The sequence below is a fragment of the Sesamum indicum genome, linkage group LG12 (assembly GCF_026168435.1).
Source record: "Sesamum indicum cultivar Baizhima isolate 11 linkage group LG12, ASM2616843v1, whole genome shotgun sequence".
Taxonomy (NCBI): domain Eukaryota; kingdom Viridiplantae; phylum Streptophyta; class Magnoliopsida; order Lamiales; family Pedaliaceae; genus Sesamum; species Sesamum indicum.
The window spans coordinates 16,223,270-16,245,555 of record NC_142668.1 but is presented as its reverse complement, the minus strand read 5'-3'; the positions used below and the strand labels follow the sequence as shown (position 1 = coordinate 16,245,555).

Here is a 22,286-nt window from a genome sequence, read left to right as displayed (position 1 = left end):
CTAAGTAGTAGTATGAGGTTTGGCATGACTGAACTACCAGCATTAAGTTGTTTGCCAACTGCTCTGTCCAATTTGCTATTCAGATGCATACACCACAAATACATACAAAACAAGAACCAGTATGACAAGAATTGATCTAAAATGTTGTCAGAAGGGAATTATCTGTCAACTTTTCTATGACTAGTTGACTGAGTTGATCCATCACTTAACATTTAAAAAAATAAAGTAAAAAACATTCACACCTTTAATATCCTCTTCCTATCATCGGAATTCTGCAAGGACGACTGATGGGGTATCACGCGAGAACTGAACATTATGTTTTCAATGATACTTCCGTGTTCAACCTTAAGCCGCCTGCTCTGTTTGTTCCAGAGATGAAGAGCAAAGCTCTGGCTCTGAATTTGCCTGAGCTTTGCAATCAACCATTTCGAGTGATTCAAACTCTGAGGTCCCTTAAAAAGGCTTCCGATTTTACTCCAATCCACTGGATAAAACGCCATAGGCGGCAACACTGTGATGTTGTATCCAGATTTCCAACTCAGCCTTGAAACTACTCTTGAAACCAAGTAGGGTCCATTATGACCCCATTTATTTCCATCAAATGTGAGTGCGAATTCTTCAATGAACTTGTGAAGCAGTGGATGACCCTCATCGAAGATCATCACAGCGTTGTTCAACCTGCTCCAATTTCCTGTAGCAAGATCGATAGTCTGAGCTCCAATCACATTCCTGAGCCCCACAAAACTCTTCAAAACTATAACATCGGTGTCTACATAAGTGCCTCCAAACCTGTAAAGCAATCCCATCCGAAGCAAATTTGAGAGGTTTTGGCCTAAAGAAACCTCTCCAGGATCCACATTTCCACGCTTTAACTGGTTGTACCAACCTTGAGCAGCAGTGCCCTTGAACAAATAATTGAAGTCAGGAGAGATTGCAGTCACCTTAAACCCCTTCTCTAAAAAGGGTCTGAAAATTTGCATCCCCTTTCTTGAATCCAGTGAGCTGGAAACGATGATCAAGCAGCCATTTGGATGCGCTTTAAACAAACTTTCCACGGAGCACAACTCTCTATCACCAAAAGACTCCACTGACGAAATCCAAGTCATAAAAAACCGAAACTTACACCAAGAATCCGACGAATTCTGTGTGAAAAACCTCATCACTCTGGCTTCAAACAGCTTCGTATCTTCAGACCCCAGAATCTTTACATGGGGCCAGTGCTTTTTCCTTCGTTTCTGGTGATGCATGGAGGTTCTGTTCGTGAAAACCACCAGGTTTTGGTTCTTACTCAGAAGGGGGAAACGGGTGTTGAATTTTGCGCTCGAGCTCTCTTCTTTCACTGACTGTAGCACCGCAGAAGGCAGTGTTCTTGAAGACTGCACCGAAGTATACATTCTTGACTCTCCAGTGACATTTTCCGGCACGAAACTCACCGGCCCCGGCGGAATTCTTGCAGGGAAAGGGACGTGGATACAGAATATAGCAGCACTATTGTAAGCTAAAAGACAAAGCAAAAGAAGAGAAATCAAAGCATAGAAAGATCTCTTGCTTCTCTGACAATGCAAAAGAAGCTGAGACAAGAAACTAATGATATTTTCCATAGATATTTCTGGAATGAAAAATGGCTTCAGCAGCTGTCATAGTTCAGGTCTAAGATTAGAAAAGAATGAAAGAGACTGAGAGTAGGAGCGGACAGTGTACATTTTGTCTCTTTTCTCTTTCCAGGCGCATTAAAAACTGCATGTTTGTGTGTTTTCTGGGGTTCTGGACTCTCTGAAGCAAAAGAGTGAGTTTCCAGACAGGAAACTGTGCTTATTCGATAGTATAGAGGGTCAATAAGTATTTGTAATGCGGACTCCAAGTGGGAGACTGATGAGAATTATAGCCTATCACTCATTGGCATTTACATTTTACACACTGAAAGTTGGCCACAGTTTTCTTCTCCTACCGTGTCTTTAACCACTACAATACTTTAATAATAATTGGATAATCTGAATGTATATCATTCTCGTCCATCGACGATTATGGTTGATTAAAGAAAGCCAGAAATGATACTGAGATGCTGACAGGCTATCCACACAATTATGGTTGTTTGATTGGGGAAAAAGATTCCTGAACGAGAAGCAGTAATATGTTTTTTTGCAATTGTTTAGTGCAACAATGAGGCACGATCTCCTTGCCCTGAGCTCGCAGGTAGTTGGAAGAGCAATTTTCTACTATTCTCTGCCACAGAAGTCATAGTATCATGTTCTGTATTAACTTTGTTTTGTTTAAAATAATAAAAGGAATCTCGTTGCTTAATTGTACTAAGGCATTCACTAATCACACGACATGATTACAAATTAAAATCAGAAAATTCCGGCAATTAATAATCCACTTTTGTGTCTCTATGTTGATCTTCTTGTGCCCACTTGGTACCTTCACAATAAATTAGCTAATGAAATAGTTTCTCTCTTAATGTACAATGCTAATTTGTGAAAACATTAACAACAAAGAACTATCCACCTTGCCCTGCCACATTTTCTTGCCAGCCCAATAGAGGATTTTCTTTTCCTTAATTGCTGGCAGACAGGCATGGGAAATACAGATCATGCATACAGTTCATAAATGGGATATCACTGTTGTGAAAGCTTCAGTACCTGAAGTATTAATTTAAGAACCAGAGTAAAGAATGAGGAAGCAACGAGCCAGTAAGATAAACCGGAGAGGACTAATGGTATTTCACATCTAACAGAGAATGAAAGGTCAAGGGAGTCGAGCATGCCAATTGAAACTGGTTACTTGAGTAACTAATTCATAAGTTTCAGGCATCTCATTTCAACATAACCAAGTTTCTTCGCATTATCATGTCCATTGTCCACCCAAAATTATATATCCTGTGGTTCTGATAACATAAGAATGCACATAGCAAAACATGAAAAACAGAATGCAAGAGTTAACTAAGCAGTATATAGGCCTATCCAGTTGAGTCCATAGACCGAGCCATAAGCAAGAAAAAAGGCAGGCAGGAAAATACAAGCTAAGGTTACTATAAATCACTCATTACCCACTCCTAGCATCTTTAGGAAGCATAAGGTGCACGCTCTGCACATGGGAAAAATTTGTAGCATGAGACACAACAAGATCAACAGGCAGACTCAGAGCAGGCCCCTTCGTCTCTTATAGTCACTGACAGTCAAGGTCAGTGCATGTCTCCTCCCATCATTCTCTGGAACTTTCACCCCAAGAGTAGCTTCAATCCTCTGCTTCCTAGCCATAAATCCAGCTTGGGCTCCTTGAGGCCCGCCAAACTTCTGAAGAGCGGCCAATGAGATGGGCAGTTCAAAATTATGTAGCATGTTTGATTCAGTCCCTTGATCGACTGGAGCACTTGTATCCACCAACTTTCCTGCACCAGCTGCGGCTTCCAGGGCTGCTGCAGTAGCTGCCACTCCAGCCTCGGCTGAAACTCTACCGCCCCCATTACTACCAGGCAAAGCAGCACTTGCATCACCATTCGTCTCACCAGCTGCTTCTCCTCCATTGCTGTTTGCCACATAGTAATTCCTCGATCTAGTCCATCTTCTAGAAAAGGGATCATAACCAGCCTCACCAGCCTTTAAACTTGTATTCACTGGCTTCAGCTCTGATGCATTTCTGAAATTCTCAACTCTGTTCCTTCTGTTCATTTCTGCCAGCTTAACTGCCTTAGAATCTTTTTCCTGGGGCTGGCGAGAGGCCTCCAGCTCTTGCAGCCTTGCCTTGAGCCTCTCTACCTCAGCCTCATCTTCATTCTCTTTAGCTACTTCCAAGGCCCTCCTCAGGCGATCTTTCTCTGCTGCAACATTTAATGGCCTCCAGGTGGCTGATTTTTTCTCCTGCAACATCTGCTTCACAGTGGCAGCGGAGTAGACAAATGAGTTTGTTTTTTGTATGGCTTCCTTCTTTTCCAACACCTCCTGTTTCGTAGGCATGTGACCACCACTGCGCTCTACCTCCCTAACCCACTGATCGAACTCCTCCTTTGTTGGAGGAGAATCTGAAATCATTGCCATCTGCCACCTAGCAGCAGAGGTTTCATTGCCCCAAACAACATTCAGGTACTTGTATGTGGTTTTGTTGTCAAGCTTATACTGTTTATCAGGGTCTGTCGCGTCAACATTGCGCACCACACAGAGCCTGTAGATAGGCCCAGACCTTGACTTCCCAATTCCAACTCGCACAAAACAACCAACAATCAATTCATCAAAGAAGGGCTCCATAAACCATTTTGCTAGTTTTGACCTTCGAATGGTAATTTCCCTGATGTCTTCATATGTTGGCACCTTGGACTCAGATGTCTTATCGTCATCACTATCAGCCATTCCACCATCACCTGTTGATTCTCCATCACTGTGAGACCCACTCTCACTCCTGCTTGGGCTACTCAAGGTTGCAGCAGTGAAAGATCTCCTCTTGACAGGTGAATATCGGCTTCCAGATCCTCCCTTAGCTGCATCTCTTCTTCGTTTTACTAATTCATCCAATGCACCTGCCCTTTCAGCTTTCGAGCGCATGTTACGAGTATGAGCTTTAGGGGGGCTTCCTTTTCTATCTTGGCCCTTCCTCTTCTTCAATTTTTCAGTCAAATCTCGGTCACTTCTCTTTGTTGCACGAGCTTCTAGTATCATTTCTCGCTCAAGCTCTGTGAGCTTTGAGAGTTTTTCTCGATCATCTTCATCCTTGTACAGATCACTCCCAACAGAATCATTGTCACTGTCACGCTCATGGTCATAATCATCATCTTCATCACCCTCTTGACTACTACGATCATCATCTCTATCTGCGGGATCTAACCTCTTCTTGAGAGGCACTTGTGAGCCTGAAGGCTTTCTATTTGGATAGGCACGATCTCCATCTGAATCATCATTTTTTGAGTCACTTCCATCATCAGAATATGAACCTTTTCGCCTTCTTCTAGATGGTGGGGATGAATGGCGATTCCTCCCAGATGCAGTTGTTCTTCCAGCTGCCTCCAGGAGCAATTTCTCTAAGTCCGCCATGGACGGCAGGCTGCAGTAGAAATAAATCTTAATAACCCAATGAAATCGATCATGTACAAAGAAATAATCTATATGATATTCAAAATTACTCTGACACAGAGACCATTTCAAGGAAAAAGCAAATTAGAGAATCCATCCAAATAAAATTCCCAATCAATTAACCAACCCCAGTGCTGCATGAAATACTTAAGAATTGCCATCTTTGACGCCATTGCCCAGCATCTTCAGCCACTATCAAGATTGTTTTGCAATGCAAACCTCATGTTAAAAACATACATGTCACTTTCATGAGCAAAATTAATGCCCAGAAACAATTTACCCCCTACATCACGCCTTCAATACAAATGAATGGGCGGTCACTCACTGATTAAACGTCAATCCATATATGTTTACTCAACAAACTAACAACACTTGTACCTAAAAATAAAGTTAATCTAAGGGCACCAATGAAGGAAGCCCCAATTTTTCTCATTTTAATTTCTTCAGGAAATCCAACCTTGAGTCATCGTTTATGGTACATCTATTCACAGAAAAACTTACAGCCTCAACAGAGAGAAATAAACGTCAAAGTAGTGTGTATGTCAATGAAACAGAAGTGCGCCCTGGAACCTTATCGCATAACAGTAGCAAATACCTAGAGTAAAAATTGAATCACTCTAAAAAAATATATCAATACCAATTCAACCCCAGTCGCAAAATTTTCAGTTTCAACCACTCTTTTTGGGGAAGGGTTCGGGGTACAGATACACAACCATGGCAATAAACCCATCAAAACAAGCGAATTGAACAAATCATATAAGCGTAAAACCTGAATGAGGGTTAAGGCGAACCCACGCAGCAGAAGTATTATCCGATATTTACTCGTCGGTAAAGATCACAAGAAAAAGAGGAAAGATAAATGGGAGAGAATTGGGAGTCGCCGATATGAAGAGGCGATGGGAACGATGTTGGTGCGCTTTTGAGGTTTGCTGGATACAGATTCACTCCTACCAGACAAGCAATTTTTGTTTTTTCCTAAAAGAAACCGAGAAATTTGCAAAATTTCTGCGCTATGTTTGTTTTTAACTTGTTTTTTAGTGGCTTTTGGGGATAGAAATACAAAAAAACAAAGATAAATAAGTATGAGTTATAAATAGTTTGTATGTTTGAATTTATTTTTTAAAATAATATAAAATAAGTATGTGATATTTGATATTGGTTAGTGGGAGACAAAAAGTACTGTTCATTGTAAAATCATGTTTCATTTATATACATTTATATATATATGTATGATATATATATATATAATTTATTTAGTTGTGAGTGGATTAAAATAAATAGTATTTTTTAATTATATATGTACGAAAATAAAAAAATATAATTTATATAAATATACTTTTATAAATAATTAAATGTACTCTAGTAATGGATTAATAATATTTTTGTTAGACGGTCTATTTGAGATGATAAATTTAAATACATTATTCAAATAATGTAATATATGAATTAATCGCGTAGAGTTGATATAATATTTTATGTTTTTTAAATTTTTTAATTATTCCAATGATGTAGAAAAATACATTCAGTTGTATTTGGATTAAAAAATTTGAAATCCATGACTTCAAATTCTTCATAACAAATCATTTAGACATGTTTGGATAATTCTAAATTCAAAAAATTTCAAAAATTCTTCCATTTTAATTATGAACTAAGTTTTAATAAATGTGGATGGATTTTCAAATTCCTTTTTAAATAGCGTCATTTGAAATCAATTTTTTAAGTTCTTCATTCAAATTCAAATCCATCTATCCAAATACAGCCTAATAGTGTGATTGGTATGTATGAATACAAGTGAAAATGAAATGAGTATTTCCAAATCAATTCCTATATCTTTAATTGGTATGCTTTACTCATTCCCATGAGAATTCTAATTGACTTAGACAAGGGATTAGCTATTTCCAACATATTGGAAATCAAAGTTTTCTCTCTCTTTTTTTTTTAATCTTATATTAATTTAATATTTAGTTTTAATTGATATTATATTTAACAAATTTTTGTATTGGGTAATTGAAAAATACTTATGTAGGCATGGTAAGAAAAAATGATCAATTTGATATTTCATTATTTTTATTAATTCTTGAGTACTGAATAAATAATGATAAATGTATCGGTTAAATATATCAGTCCATTTGATTATTTAAATTAATTTTTTTTATTTTGGTAGAAAAATATTATCTATAAATCTAACAAATGAGATGTTTTATAAATTGTTTATAACCTTATGTAATTAATTTTTAAAATACTTTTGTTATACAATTGAATTCCACATTTAAAAAAAATGAATAAATATTAGTTCTTTTAAAAAAATAATAATAAAGAAAAATTTTGTCATAAAAATAATTTTATTTTATTACTGATTATTAATTATGTTAATAGAATTAGCTAAGGAACTAAGGAACGAATTATATTACATTATAATTTATTGAGTATACCAATTATAAGAATATTATTCAAATATGATTTATTTTCTTTCTTTATTCCATTCCTTAAAATCCATTCTATTATCATTTAATTTCATTATTTACATACAATTATGTCCGAAGTGATTAGAATTTAAAATTTCAAAATTTCAAAAAAATAAATTAATAATTAATGATATTTTTTATTAGAATAGAATCAAAACAGGTCAAACCCGCCCCAAAGAGTCCGGGGCCCGACCCCGGTTTACCGAGACCCAAATCCATGCATATTAACGTCCATTGAAGAAGAGGAAAATCGCTGAGGTTTGGTTTAGCGCTTTAAACTAATGATTAGCGTTTACCTGGCTCAAAGTTTCCACCAGCTTTCCCGCTTTCTGTACATAATACTGTTTAGAGAACCCACTCCTCTCAAGCTCTGTGGCGTTGAAAATGGAGGAAATAGGGCACAACTACATCCAAGTGAACGGACTTAAGCTCAACGTGGCGGAAGTCGGAAGTGGCTCGTCGCCGGCGGTGGTATTCTTGCACGGCTTTCCAGAAATATGGTACTCGTGGCGCCACCAGATGATCGCCGTCGCCAAGGCTGGGTACAGAGCTAATAGCACCCGATTACAGAGGATATGGACAATCCGATCCGCCGCCAGATCCCGAGAAAGCCACGTTCTCGGATTTCCTGGCTGATCTCCTTGCGCTTCTTGACACTCTTTCAATCCCAAAGGTATACTTTCAGTATTTAGCATCTAGTCACGCTCTGCCCTGTGTTGGATCAAGGGTTTTGTTTACCAAAACTTCTTCGGGATCAATTTGGGGCAAAAATATCGTCATAACTAATCTTTTAACTGGAACAATATATCGTCTTACGCATTAATTTTGTAGTCAGTAGTTATAAAGTTAATAAGATGTCTTGTTGTTATGCGTACCATTAGAGTTTTAACAAGGAGCAAGGAGTGATTGTAGCGCTGTGTTTAAGAAACCACACGCTATTTTCGGAAAGTTGGACTGATTGTCGTCGATATCCCGCTTTGTGGAATCTGCTTTTGTTAGTCGAAACATATACAAAGTGGGGTTAATTTCATTCATTTAAAATGGCAAAAGATAACTTTAGATGTTTGGAACTTGATAAGAGTTGATGGTTACTTCATTTGCAATTGCCATATTTTCACCTTGGTTAATTAGTGAGATTACTTGACAGTTATTTGAAAATAGAGACTGGATTACTTTGTCGAGTTTGAATTATGATCGGTCCATGCGTTGATAGTGTTTGCTTTTAGATCAGAAGTTGGAAGTGTTAAAGTGATAATTAATTAGATTCAAATGGACTTACAGGTGTATATAAATGGAGGATATATATGGGTTGTTGCCCTTTTACGATGTCCCGTTTGCCTATATTTTCGATATCTCATTGCTGATCTCCTCACTACTTGAAGCCCAGTGATGTTAATTTTGTTCCACTGTTGAAAACACATAAAAAATCCTCCCTTTTACATAAAACACAGTATGATGGATTTTAACTTTTTTACATGTGAATTATAACCTGTAGGTTTTTCTAATTGGTAAAGATTTTGGAGCCCGTATTGCGCACATATTTTCACTTGTTCATTCTGGGAGAGTATCAGGAATTATTACATTAGGTGTACCTTTTGTCCCTCCAACTTGTACTACTGTTCATAAGCATCTTCCTAAAGGTTCCTACATCTCAAGGTGGCAGGTACATACAAATGCAGTTTTTGTTCTCCTGTTACGAATCAAATACAACCAACATTGTCCAGATCAACCTGATAATTCTCACAACGACACAACCTCCGTTTCAGGAACCCGGAAGAGCCCAAGCTGATTTCAGCCGTTTTCTTTGTAAGACAGTGGTTCGCAACATCTAGATTCTCTTCTCACGGAATGAAGTCCCAACAGCTGAGGAAAACCAAGAGGTGATGGATATCGTGGATCCGTCTACTCCTTTACCCCCATGGTTCACTGAGGAAGATCTTGCAACATATGCTTCTCTGTACGAGAAATCCGGCGTCCAAACTGCACTGCAAGTTCCTTACAGGTAAGGAGCGGAATCAAGCTTAATTAATTGCATATATAGTAAATACAGTATCCTGTCTTGAATTCATTTGACTGTTCCTCAAGTTGATTCGATTTTTGTTTAGGTGTCTTGGGGAAGAGTTCAACATAGACAACTTGAAGATTGAACTTCCTGCATTAGTTATCATGGGAGGAAAGGACTTCTCTTTGAGATTTCCGGGCATTGAAGACTATGTAAGAAGTGGAGGGGCGAAGGTGTATGTGCCTAATTATCAGACAGCGTAGTTGGCTGAAGGTTCTCATTTTATGCAGGAGCAATTCCCTGAACAAGTAAATCAGCTGATGCTTAACTTTCTCAGCAGCTGCAGTTGATTTATTAGGAATGCAGCGCAAATTGTAAATTTCAAGATTGCTGATGCTTTTCTATTAATCTTGTATTTGGGAGTGTGGTTTTCTTGATGGGTTGCGTCAGGTGCTACAGGTAAGTAAGGAGTAATGATAGGGGGCCTGGGTCAGGGTATTATTTAGGGGTGTTTATCTGCTCTCGAGCCGGCTCGACTCATCTGTCACCCTAATCCCGTGTAAAGAATGTTGAGATTATGAAGTGAGCAGTAATACGATATTCACCAGTCGTGATTCTCCAGTGTTTCCCCCCACCCCACCTACATTATTAAGTTTGGTTCGCTTTAAACAAATGAGACACAAAAAACCAGCCACCCCAGTCCTAGGGGTGGGTGTCGGTTCGGGTACCCGACACGTCAGGTTTAGGAAAAATGTTGGTCGGGTATCCGACTTAGTCGGGTTCGGGTCTTTGAGACCAACCCTTTTAGGCTTGCCATTTTTGCCTCCAATAGTAGTAGAAATAATGTGACCGGTAATTGGATCATTCCCCTCAACCATAGACGATGGCATCTCCTGCAATACAAACCAAGCCAGGTTATCAATGCTTTAGCAGAGTTGATATCCACTTAAAATAACCCGATGTTCATATTATCACCCTATAGATCAGCAAAAGAAAAAATGATTAAGGAAATATGAGATTAAGTAAAGGCAAAAAGGACAGGGATCTATCTAGATATACTGAGTGTAGAACCAAGAAAAAGCAATGTCTTCCATAAACTTTGACTTTGAAGAAAGCATCATATGCTAGATAACTTCAGAAGGAAACAAGCAGACTCTATAAACTTAAGAAGAATCAACCATCAGCCAGCTACACGAAACAAATCCCCATTCAATAGATTGAAGCATAATTCACCTAAAGTTAAAGAAAGGCAGCTAAAAGTTTACCTCAAGAAAGTAAACAGGAGATCAAAAGTCCGAACACTTCAATTTAGAGCATTTCAAGTATAATCAACAAATACTTCAATTTGGCATTTCAACAAACACTTAACATGCATAGAAAAATAGAAATGTAACTTCAAATAAAAATGCAAAACAAACCCAACAACTAACCAAAAATCTTATCTAATTTCACAAAATATGCATCACCATTAGGTCCATTACATGATTACAAGTTTACAACTCCATTAGTCCATTATTAAAAAATTACCTAGCAAAATAGTGACGACGAACTCTATCGGCGAAGAAGGAGAAGTCGCGGTACTGGTGGGTCGGTCGTCGGAGTTCTGGTCGTCGGCGGCATCAGTGAGAGTAGGCTTGGCGCCGGCGGCAGTGGAGGAAGAAGATTGTGGGGGAGAAGAAAGGGGAGAAATATTGAGAACCCGTTGTGAAGACTCTGAAGAGTGAAGACACATACTGTGACTCTGACTTATTTCTTTATGGGTTCTTTGGGTAGGGTTCTACAACCCGAACCCGACTACTCTTAGTTGGGTTACGGGTTAATTCGAACCCGTTCAAAAACTCGATATACCCGATTCGATTTATTGCTATCCGATCGGGTCAGGTCGGGACCCGAACTACCCGACCCGTTCGTCCACCCCTACACCCCACCAACATTATTAAGTTTTCTGAAAAATTTAAATTCAACAGCATGATAAGTGTAATATATTAATTATATAATTTGTGTATAATTAAAATAATAAATAAATAATATTACATTTACACTACAATTAGTTTGATTGGAAAAAAAATTACACCATGTTTCTTTTTATTTTTAAATTATTTTTGGAATGAATCAAAACATATCCAATATTGCCATCATTTAGAAACACTTTATGTGGGTATTTTTAACTATTATACATATATATACACACACATATATACATAAATATATATAAAAAATATAGTTTGACAATAAATAGTAATTTTTATATCTCAAAACACAATATTAAATATACAATACTTATTTTAGATTATCTTTAAAATCAAATCTAAACATACATATTATCTACAACATACACTTATTTATATATATATATATATATATATATTTTTTTTCTATCTTCGCAAAACATAACAAAACAATGAGAAAATAAATTGAAACACGAGCTTGACAAGATATTCCTGCTCTCTTAGTAAATACATGTTAATGTTAGACAACCAACCAACAACCCACTTCAGTTCTCTCAAGGTCTGCGTCTGTGGCGTTGAAAATGGAAGGAATAGCGCACAACTACATCCAAGTGAACGGACTTAAGCTCCACGTCGCGGAAATCGGAAGTGGCTCGTCGCCTGCGGTGGTATTCTTGCACGGCTTTCCAGAAGTATGGTACTCCTGGCGCCACCAGATGATCGCCGTCGCCAAGGCTGGGTACAGAGCTGTGGCACCCGATTACAGAGGCTACGGCCTATCCGATCCACCGCCCGAACCCGGGGAAGCCACATACGCGGATTTCCTGGCTGATCTCCTTGCGCTTCTTGACGCTCTTTCTATCCCAAAGGTATACGTTCAGCATTTCGCTTCTGATCAATCTGTTGGATCAAGTGTTTTGTTTGCCTCAACTTTTTCAGGATCTAGCTTGGGATAAATAATTCCTCTGTTTTTGGGGCGGAGGGTGAACAAAATATCGTCTATAGTGTCGTTATGTGCAGCATCAGAACTTTAACAAGGAGCAAGGAGTGATTGTAGCGCTGTGCTCCAATCTGCTTTGTCAGTGGAATCATGTACAAATTAGGGTTTCATTCATTTAAAACTAGCAACTGTCCTCGCGCATATAACCTAACTGAATGCAAGACCACAGTTATCTACCGTTTCCTTGGTTAATTGGTGATTACTTGACTGTTATTTGAAAACAAAGACTGGATTTCTTTGTCCGAATTGGGATTAAGAACAGTCGATGCGTCAGAATTTGGCTTACATGTTTGCTTTTGGATCAGAATTTGCAAGTGTTGAAGACATAATTCATTAGATTCAAATGGACTTACATGTGTGTATAGTTAGATCAGAATTTGGAAGTATCCCTTTTCTTGACCTCCCATTTGTCTGTATTTCCAATATCTCAACCATGTGTTGTAATTTCATCATCTTCCAATTTACTCCCTATGATGCCTGTCTCTCCTCAATGTGCCGGCACAGGCTTTTCTTGTCGCCAAGGATTTTGGCGTCCGGGTTGCTTGCTTATTTGCATTTCTCCACCCTGAAAAAGTCGAGGGAGTTGTTACATTGGGCATACCTTTTCTGCCTCCAACTCCCATGAACTTTCAGGAGCTTCTTCCCGAAGGTTTCTATATCTCAAGATGGCAGGTATATTCGGCTTATATTCTTCATTCATCTCTTAGAAAAATATGCACACACGATGTGTATATATTTGTACTCATTTGTGCAAATATGCTAAATATTTTCCTGCATGTGAATCTCTTTTGAGCTCAACTTCATTTCTCAATTCCAGAAACCTGGAAGAGCTGAGGCTGATTTTGGCCGCTTTGATACCAAGACGGTCGTACGCAACATCTACATACTCTTTTCGCACAGTGAAATACCAATTGCAGATGAGAACCAGGAGATAATGGATATGGTTGCTCCCTCTACTCCTTTACCCCTTTGGTTCACTGACGAAGATCTTTCAACCTATGCGTCTCTTTACGAAAAGTCTGGTTTCCAAACTGCTCTCAAAGTTCCATATAGGTAAAACCCGATTAATTAATATACTTCCTCGTTCTATGTTCATGATATTAAATCGTGTTTCTTGGCTCACTTGGTTCGATTCTGACATAGGTCGATGTCTGAAGAGTTTGACGTCACAAATGTCCAAGTTGATGTTCCAGCACTGCTTATCATGGGCGAGAAGGATTATTTCTTCAAGTTTCCAGGAGTGGAAGACTACATCAGAAGCGAACAGGCGAAGATGTTCGTTTCTAAGTTGGACACGGTGTACTTGCCCGAAGGCAGCCATTTTGTGCAGGAGCAATTCCCTGAACAAGTGAATCAGCTCATACTCAACTTTCTGAACGTCCATAGTTGAATTCGACGGTCGGATTTCGGTGTTCTTGTGTGTTTCTACTAATAAAAAACTGTGTCGTTGCTGTCTAAATTCGATACTGCTTGATTTTGTCTGTTCTTGGATTAAATATGCATGCAACGGCAGGAAAACTTAAATAAACTCGTGCCTTTCAGCTAAAGTGGTCAGCTAGATTTGAGAGTTTATCAAGATAAAGAAAACTCCTTATGACTAAAATTTTCAAATAAATTTTGAAAAATAAAATCAGTAGATAATGTAAAGATAGATACTTTCAATTAAATATTGAAAATTTGGCAACTATATAACTGTAATATATATATATGTACACATATAAACTTCTATATCTATATATCATGTAAATTTTTTATTTAAGTTATTTATTAGAATAAATTACAACAACCTCTTCTAAGGTTTGGTATAATTATGAATATCCGCTTGTTATTTGAAAAATTGCAATTACCTCCTAATGTGTGATGAAATACGTAATTTTTGGATGGATGTATGAAATTGTTAAATTTGTTCGTATTGTAGTTTTTGTTTTTCTTTTTTAAACTCAAAAATTTGTAAAAAAATTGAATGGAGTGGATCGAAAATTTTTAAAAATCATTCATTTAATTCATAGAAAAATCAAAGAATTTTAAAAAATAAATAAAATTATAAATCTTAATTTACAAGGGTATCTTTGTCAGTTCGTTATAAAAAATGGATGAAAACATAACGAATTGAGTTAATTATTAGACAACAGTTAAAATTAGGGGTGGGTATTGGTAATTTTTCAAATAATAAGGAGCATTCATAATTATGTCAAACCTCAAGGGAGGTAGTTTTAATTTATCTTATTTATTATATTTTACAAAATATTACGAGTTTTCCTGATGTTTGACATAATTACAAATAATCTATTTTTTTTTAAAAATTATCAATACCCTCATCTTTTTACTCGATCAATAAAAAAAATTGTTATATTGTGTATTGTTGTTAACCAAAATAACTAATAATTTTATTATTATTTATTTGAAGGATGTAGACAAATATATCATGTTAGTTGTAAAAAATGAGTTTGAGTGAATTGCAAACTCTAATACCTTCTCTCTCTAGCAAGAATTGTAAAATTTTTATAAAATTAAAACGAACAATATATTATGTAATGGGATTCAGAAAATCGCACTCAAGTAAGGGAATTTTACGAAAAGGAGATAATAGTTTTCCTCATACAAATAATGGATAATTACACACCCCTCCCCTAAAGTCTAGTTTAATTATATGAAAATCCTCTATAGTTTGAAAAATTACATTTAGCACTTTTAAAGTTTGCTTCCATCTAACAAATAAGTCCTTTCATTAGTCAAAATTCATTGAATTGTTGATGGTAACAAAACGAATAAAAAAAAAATTATATTTACCCTTAATTAACTTATTATTGTTTTATTGCAGATCAATTAAATTTTTTTAATACTAAATTACCCTCTTATGTCTTCACGCATTAATGCATGTGTCTTCACGCATTAATGCATGTGATGATATTTTCACCATTATAAGGATAGTTTAGTAAAAAAAAAATGACTTGTGATAAGTCAATTGGAGATAAATATCAATTTTCATTCAGTTTTTTCGTTAATATTCAGTGAACTTTATGTAACGTAAAAACTTATCTGTTAGATGAAAATAAACCTCAATATTATTAGATGTAATTTTTTAAACTATAAAAAATCTAAATATAATTATATTAAATCTCATAAGATGGGAATGTAATTTTTTCTACAGATAATGTGAGTAGGAGTTGTATTAGTTTGTAAGTACTACTTTTAATGCAAATTATTTTTTGCCAAAGATTTTCAGCGCCATTAATCAAAATCTTTATAGGAAAGAAAGATGGAGAGTTGAGCACTCCGAGTAAGACAAAAGAAGGGAGAAGGCTAATCACTCACCGTCACCAGAGGGGTCCACACCACCGACCTCTTCCTCGGCTTCTTCGCCAATTTTTTTATGGGACCCTAAGGTATGTTGTACACATAAATATTTTTATAATTATAAACTTATATCAAACACTTTTCAAATCTACTTACGTCCAATGAATAAGTTTATATATTAATTAAAAATTTATTAATATTAATAAAAATTAAAAAAAATATTTATTAATATTAATAAAAAATTAAAAAATTATATTTACTTATAATTGATTATTTTGATTTATTTTAAGTTACTAAGTCTTTTAATAATTAAATTATTCTCCTATATTTTTACATGTTAACATATATGAGGAGGTATATCTATTATAAAAATATTTTAAAAAAAAAATATTTAACTGCAATAAATCAATCAATCAAAAATAAATATTATTTTTTTAAAATTTAATAAATTTTAATTAAAAAAATTATTTAGTAAATGGAAGCAAAATTCATAGTATTAAACTTAATTTTACAAATCAAGAGTATAATCATCCCTTTATTTATCTTTAAAGCAATCAAAAAATTTCTGTCGGCCAAGGCGTGAGGGCTGTAATTTACACAGAAAGGAAGAGAAAGATCTGCATCTGCGAGCTTCGATAATGGATAAGATAGAGCACAAGTACGTGGAAGTCAACGGTCTGAAGCTCCACGTCGCAGAAATCGGAAGTGGATCGTCGCCGGCCGTAGTGTTCCTGCACGGATTCCCAGAGATATGGTACTCTTGGCGCCACCAGATGCTCGCCGTCGCCGAAGCCGGGTTCAGAGCTATCGCACCTGATTATAGAGGGTACGGGCTCTCTGACCCGCCGCCCGAACCCGAGAAGGCCACGTTCCTGGACTTCGTCGCTGATGTCCTTGCGCTTCTTGATGCTCTTGCCCTCTCCAAGGTACAAATTTACATTTCTAATCTCTCTACTCCAAAATTAAATATGAAATCATTTACCTCTGTGTTTCTAGAAACAAACAAATTATTAAGGACCTCATGAAATTATTACTACCTAGCAGCACTGCAACTTCGTTAAGATGATGAATGCTTCGTGCAAATGATTATATAGGTTTTTCTCGTCGGTAAAGATTTTGGAGCTGCGGTAGTATCCATATTTACCCTTCTCCACCGAGAAAGAGTGTTAGGCTTTGTGACTATGGGCGTGCCCTTCATGCCGCCCCGTCCTCCCACACATCATCAGCACCTTCCCGAGGGCTTCTACATCTCAAGATGGAAGGTCCATCCTTTGCTACAATCCATGCTTTCTTCATCTTCTGTCTATATTCACTGATTGCTTTTTCTCAATTTTTGCTACAGGAGCCTGGACGTGCTGAGGCTGATTTCGGTCGTCTTGATGCCAAAACAGTGGTTAGGAATGTTTATATAATGTTCTCCAAAAGTGAAGTACCAACAGCTCATGAAAACCAGGAAATCATGGACTTGGTGGAACCATCGGCTCCTCTGCCTCCTTGGTTCACCGAGGAGGATCTTGCAGTCTATGGAGCCTTGTATGAGAAATCAGGTTTCCGGACTGCATTGCAGGTTCCTTACAGGTACACTAATCTAAGATAATAGTGGCCATCACAGATCTGAATATATATATATATATTTTTTTTGGTTTTGCGTTTTGTTGTAGGTCAATGGGTGCAAAGTGGGACATACCAGATCCTAAGGTTGAGGTTCCAGCTCTGCTGATAATGGGCGAGAAAGACTACGTCCTGAAATTTCCAGGAATAGAGGACTACATTAGGAGCGGGGCGGTCAGAGAATTCGTGCCCAATTTGGAGATCACGTTCATGCCCGAAGGAGGTCACTTTGTTCAAGAGCAATCACCTGATGAGGTGAATGACCTCGTCCTCAAGTTCCTCAGAAACCATCATTAAGGAAGGGCATGAAACTTTTGTAACTTTCAGTCCGATGTTAGCACTTGTAATTCAAGGAAGTTCTTCACTATGTTTGAATTCATGTTATCGCATTGTTCAAAATAAAATAAAAGACACTCAATATTTATTTTTATATTTTTATACTTTATTTGTATGTTTTTTTGTTTTTCAACTTTCAATATATAATATAAAGAAACATGATTTGAATAAATAATAATTTTTATCTTCAAAAAACATAATATTAAATATTATATATATACACATATTTATATATAAAAAAAATATAATTTAACAATGAACAGTAATTTGTCTTTCGAATCCCAACATCGAATTTACGCCACTTATTTTAAAATATTTTAAATTATCTCAAAACACAAATTCAAATATACCACCTATATTCAACACACTTACTTATCCCTATTTTTCTCTCTTTATCTCTTAAACACAAAACAAAACACTCAAAAAATACAAATCCAAACATTACGCTTGTTTTTCTGTGATCACACTGAAGGATCAGATCAGCAAGTTTATTATAAGACAGTATTGAATCTCATTGTGGGAACTATAATCAAACGATTAGTAAGTACATAAAAAGAAGGCACAATGCCCTTTTGGCTCTGATGGAAGTTCTTGAAGTAGAATCCTGATACCCTGATCCCATATAATGCCAGAGAGGTGAGAGCATGGCAAAGTGTGTGATAACAAAATATATCACAACTTTGGCGGAAAGTGGGAGTCCAAAATGACCAGGGCCATGGCCATGAGCATCCGCTCGTAACTCGTTGCTTAAAAGTACACATGATTTTAAAGTTTTCAGTCCTTAATCCCATGCCATACTAAGGTACTAATTTAGTTGGCCATGTTAAGTAACAACGAGGTCCTAGCCAAAACATGATTCCTAGTACTGGGAATAAAATTTGGAGGGTAAGGAGTGCTACAAGAAACAACACAAAAACTGATTCTTCATCTCATATTACCCTCCCGGAGAACATCAATCATATCATATATCCGCTTGTCTGCATTTGAACTAACCTGCATTTTAGAAAGAATTTACAAGATTACGAAACTGTGAAGCAAGATTATAGCAGAGCAATGAATCAAAGTAGTGCGAAATGACTATGCCATTGTCATAAACTAAATTTCTTAGAATGTAGTTTATAACTGTTTGCTCTTACATTATTACTAACAGGTAGCACAGACATCATATGATTATATTAAAAAACATATACCTTCTTAGCGAGGAAAAGTACGGCATCAACAGTTCCCTCTGCATAGATTGATCTACCACAAACATTGTGCTGAAACTCAAAGGAGACACTTCGCCCATGGGAAAGGATATACACAAGTGAGGATCAGAAAGTCTGGAGCTTGAAGAGTAATTCGTATCAAAAGAAATCAGAAACAACGGCAAATAGATGTCTTACGTTCCATCAGGTGACGTTAGGTGATACATGTGGAATGCATGACCAGACAAATGCTCTTCTGGGACACCTACCATCTCAACTTGCAACTTAGGGTCCCGTATTTGCTGAACCTGGTGGAATTCATTCAGAAATCAATTTTGAGATCATAATTTAAAGACCTATTCCCAACAAAAATGCTCCAAACCCTTGTCTGCATTAGACTCTTATATTTCAGCTAGCCTGTGGCATTCCACATTAGGACACGACTTACTCTGATTTAATGCTTAACATTGCCACTTGTCATTGCATTATCTAATTGATTAAAAAAGGACATTTGCAACTGATTAAAATGTGCTGCAACAAAACTCTGCGAGGACCTACAGCTCTCCATGGCGCATGATTCAAAGACTTGCTTCTTGAAGACACATGGAAAAAGTAGATAATCACTTGTCTGTAGAAAACATACCTGCTCCAGTTCAAATGAGGCACCAAGCTTCTGGAAACAAGAAATGACCGCCTTAGCAGTTCCAGATATATCTAACTTGCTGGCTTGATGTGACTCCATCACCTTAAAAAATGGTTTCAGGGAAGGGAGAGGCAGTTAATGAATGTCAAGAGTCCCAGACTAAGACAAATTTAACATAAGATGTTATGCCAGAAAATTAGTACTGGCGGAATAAAATGTTTAGAGCTTGTCAAGAGAGGGGTCCATTCAAGAAACTGACAGAAATTCTTGTATTACTATAGCAAAAGATTAAACGGTTATGCTTAATCAAATATTGTGACTGATATCAGAGAAGTATGGAGAATTTACTTGTAGGTTATATCCAGAAAATGCACCGGGAAATTGTTCTGCCATAATTTCCATGGCTGCAAGAAATGCTACCACCTAAAAGGATAAATATGAAAATGTTATATATGTAAAGCACAAGAAAATAAATGAATGGAGTCCACCCAAAAATAATTTCCAAGTATTCTAGCACCTGTTTACCCATTTGGGGGGATATCACAGCATAAACCTTTGAGTCAGCCACGGTCTTATACAGAAGTTCCCTATCTCCTCCAGTGGTTCCCATTACAAAGGGTACCCCAACTTTGCAATACAATGTAGCATTGTCTATATACCAGACCAAGAAATGTGCAGAAGCCAATCTTAAGAAATGATAACAGGCAACAGGTAAAGAGTTGGATAGAAAAAAGTCAGAATGTGCTTACCATTCACAGCAGCCGGCACCGTGTAGTCCACCACAATCAGGTTAGGATGATCATTCAACGCAGAAGATAGAACAGATTCTCTATCAGATGGACCGTGCACTTCAACCTGCTTCCCACCAAAATCCAAAATTTTCCCTGCATCCTCTGGGCCGCCCAATGCTACAGGAACAGGATTAAGCCCAGCAGCCATGGCGGCTTCGAGCACAGCCCTCCCCATTTTTCCAGTACAGCCATTCACCTGCAACCAATACAATACTAATGATCAAAGTGCAAAATAGGAAACGAACACCGGCATCCCACAGTCAGCATCCGTTGCAATTACCTATAACATAGCCAATAACTAGGAGTCCATCCAATTCAACAAAACTCAGGCACGAAATTACTCGTAACAAAAACTTGATTAAGAAAATAAGGAAAAAGCTAAAAAATTCTACCATGATAGGGATCCCAACACTCTTCGATGGAACTGTGGGCGGGGAAGATTGTACTTGGGTGCTTGCCATTGAGGCCACGAATTTTCGAACACTTGGAACTCTATATCTAAATCTATCCGCCACTCGTTTTGCGATTTTCAGGTCGGAAATTGGATTTAGCAGATTATTCTGTTGGCGCCAACTCGCGTGGCTGGTACTTAATGGGCTTTTAACAACGAACGCCATTCAGAAACAAACGCGGGTCCAGAACTTCTCTGAAATACGCAACAAAATTCCAGAGAAAAACCAGTATGTTTCTAATGGAGCTAGCACGGCGGCGCCGACGAGAAAGCGGGCGGCGTAAGGTAGGAAGAGAAATTTGGCGGCGGTTAGGGTTTGGGTGGAATTTGAAATGATAATTTTAATCTTTGTGTCCCTAACTTTGGAAAAAGATTAAAAATGTAAAATGCGTACTTCAAAGAGAGAGAGAGAGAGAATGGGGGAAATTGTGTTTTTTTTTCTTTTTAAATGATTAAATTTGATACCATAATTTTTCAAATGATTAAATTTGATACCATATTAAATGGGTTGTTTGCATATTTCATTAATATGTTACTTTTTTTAATGAAATGGTTATGTGCAACAAAATTTGAATTAATTAATTGTAATTTTACAACCACATAATTGCAGTGCACGTGTCCATTAAACACGTTATTTTGTCATCTAAATATCACGTCGGCAACAAGTATTAAATTTAAGGTTATGTTAAATGAGGAAACAAAGATTACTATTAGAAAAAAAAAAAAATCATCCCCCAAATCAATTTCCCATCAATGAATCCTAACACTATCCAAGGATCATAAAAAATTAATAGTTGATCCTTTATTCGTTTATTCATCTACAATAATCCTAAATATACATTAATAATATATCAAATAAGTATTATTGATATAGTTTAATGAGATATTATGTACTACTCATTGTTATGAATAAGGGATGTTAACCGCACCCTGCATACCTCCCCCTTCAGAAAAAATAAAGAAATTGTTAAAAGATGTCAAACTCTTATGAGATAAACGAGGAATAAATGAATTAATATATATTCATGCGTGGATTTTTAATGATTCTTGTTTATGGTTGGTGTTTATAGATGGTTGGCGTCAAACCCCACCACATGCGGCTCACGTGATATTTTGATGTTGAAATAACAATCTTGACAGTCACATACACTGTTCCATTAAAAAAAGTTTAATGAAAAAATATCTGTTATACATATGATAGCATTTACATGGTATCATTTTTAGTCAATTAGAAAACATGAAAGCAACCATGCAAATAGCTCTACAATATGTACCAATATGGTTGATTGTTGTCAATTAAAAGAGCATAGTACCAAGGTTGTAAAGTGTCATAGCTCTTGAAATTATTTCATAATTCTTTTATTACCTATTCACGGTATTGAAAATCTAGCGAACATCTTTCTGAATGGAACTTTAAGAGCACCAAACATACTAAAATATAAAGTGAAAATAAAAAAATATAAAATATTCGATTAAATAAAGTTAGTTCACGAT

At 36.7% G+C, this 22,286-nt stretch overlaps 5 protein-coding genes, 1 long non-coding RNA gene and 1 pseudogene across 7 annotated transcripts; 3 read left to right on the top strand and 4 right to left on the bottom strand.

The window, feature by feature from the left end:
- Positions 1-47: 47 nt before the first annotated feature.
- On the bottom strand, positions 48-2,679 carry LOC105175636 (uncharacterized protein At4g19900-like). The gene has a single exon (XM_011098138.3). The coding sequence runs from the start codon at positions 1,599-1,601 to the stop codon at positions 237-239; it is 1,365 nt and encodes a 454-aa protein (XP_011096440.1). The 5' UTR covers positions 1,602-2,679; the 3' UTR covers positions 48-236.
- Positions 2,680-2,815: 136 nt separating this feature from the next.
- VIP5 (plus-3 domain-containing protein) lies at positions 2,816-6,045 on the bottom strand. Its single transcript, XM_011097954.3, has 2 exons — positions 5,830-6,045; positions 2,816-5,031 (listed from the first exon to the last, which is right to left on the bottom strand). Exon 2 carries the CDS (start codon positions 5,019-5,021, stop codon positions 3,138-3,140), a length of 1,884 nt encoding a protein of 627 aa, XP_011096256.1. The 5' UTR covers positions 5,022-5,031; positions 5,830-6,045; the 3' UTR covers positions 2,816-3,137.
- Positions 6,046-7,793: 1,748 nt separating this feature from the next.
- On the top strand, positions 7,794-9,962 carry LOC105175501 (epoxide hydrolase 3-like; annotated as a pseudogene). Its single transcript, XR_016062986.1, has 4 exons — positions 7,794-8,198; positions 9,021-9,188; positions 9,292-9,527; positions 9,631-9,962. The product of XR_016062986.1 is annotated as an epoxide hydrolase 3-like (transcript).
- Positions 9,963-10,102: 140 nt separating this feature from the next.
- On the bottom strand, positions 10,103-11,277 carry LOC148784912 (uncharacterized). The gene is made up of 2 exons (XR_016062987.1): positions 11,055-11,277; positions 10,103-10,420 (listed from the first exon to the last, which is right to left on the bottom strand). It is a non-coding gene; the product is annotated as an uncharacterized LOC148784912 (long non-coding RNA).
- Positions 11,278-11,934: 657 nt separating this feature from the next.
- LOC105155235 (epoxide hydrolase 2) lies at positions 11,935-14,023 on the top strand. The gene is made up of 4 exons (XM_011071107.3): positions 11,935-12,345; positions 12,981-13,148; positions 13,294-13,529; positions 13,620-14,023. Exons 1-4 carry the CDS (start codon positions 12,058-12,060, stop codon positions 13,864-13,866), a joined length of 939 nt encoding a protein of 312 aa, XP_011069409.1. The 5' UTR covers positions 11,935-12,057; the 3' UTR covers positions 13,867-14,023.
- Positions 14,024-16,310: 2,287 nt separating this feature from the next.
- Positions 16,311-17,814, top strand: LOC105175500 (epoxide hydrolase 2). Its single transcript, XM_088876394.1, has 4 exons — positions 16,311-16,699; positions 16,868-17,035; positions 17,116-17,351; positions 17,435-17,814. The coding sequence occupies exons 1-4, from the start codon at positions 16,412-16,414 to the stop codon at positions 17,679-17,681; spliced, it is 939 nt and encodes a 312-aa protein (XP_088732520.1). The 5' UTR covers positions 16,311-16,411; the 3' UTR covers positions 17,682-17,814.
- A 597-nt stretch (positions 17,815-18,411) lies between these two features.
- Positions 18,412-21,172, bottom strand: LOC105175499 (4-hydroxy-tetrahydrodipicolinate reductase 2, chloroplastic). The gene is made up of 8 exons (XM_011097952.3): positions 20,734-21,172; positions 20,300-20,537; positions 20,068-20,201; positions 19,899-19,973; positions 19,551-19,652; positions 19,106-19,215; positions 18,911-18,998; positions 18,412-18,713 (listed from the first exon to the last, which is right to left on the bottom strand). Exons 1-8 carry the CDS (start codon positions 20,956-20,958, stop codon positions 18,645-18,647), a joined length of 1,041 nt encoding a protein of 346 aa, XP_011096254.1. The 5' UTR covers positions 20,959-21,172; the 3' UTR covers positions 18,412-18,644.
- Positions 21,173-22,286: the final 1,114 nt, after the last annotated feature.

Bases quoted from the DNA above. Each gene is read 5' to 3' on its own strand.
- LOC105175499 (XM_011097952.3), bottom strand. From the start codon at position 20,958: ATGGCGTTCGTTGTTAAAAGCCCATTAAGTACCAGCCACGCGAGTTGG. The intron at 19,974-20,067 runs GTGCTAGAATAC...TTATCCTTTTAG, and splicing joins CCCCCCAAATGGGTAAACAG to GTGGTAGCATTTCTTGCAGC. The intron at 18,714-18,910 runs GTATATGTTTTT...TCTAAAATGCAG, and splicing joins TACTTTTCCTCGCTAAGAAG to GTTAGTTCAAATGCAGACAA.
- LOC105175636 (XM_011098138.3), bottom strand. From the start codon at position 1,601: ATGGAAAATATCATTAGTTTCTTGTCTCAGCTTCTTTTGCATTGTCAG.
- LOC105155235 (XM_011071107.3), top strand. From the start codon at position 12,058: ATGGAAGGAATAGCGCACAACTACATCCAAGTGAACGGACTTAAGCTC. The intron at 12,346-12,980 runs GTATACGTTCAG...GTGCCGGCACAG, and splicing joins ACGCTCTTTCTATCCCAAAG to GCTTTTCTTGTCGCCAAGGA. The intron at 13,530-13,619 runs GTAAAACCCGAT...ATTCTGACATAG, and splicing joins GCTCTCAAAGTTCCATATAG to GTCGATGTCTGAAGAGTTTG.
- VIP5 (XM_011097954.3), bottom strand. From the start codon at position 5,021: ATGGCGGACTTAGAGAAATTGCTCCTGGAGGCAGCTGGAAGAACAACT.
- LOC105175500 (XM_088876394.1), top strand. From the start codon at position 16,412: ATGGATAAGATAGAGCACAAGTACGTGGAAGTCAACGGTCTGAAGCTC. The intron at 16,700-16,867 runs GTACAAATTTAC...ATGATTATATAG, and splicing joins ATGCTCTTGCCCTCTCCAAG to GTTTTTCTCGTCGGTAAAGA. The intron at 17,036-17,115 runs GTCCATCCTTTG...TTTTTGCTACAG, and splicing joins TCTACATCTCAAGATGGAAG to GAGCCTGGACGTGCTGAGGC.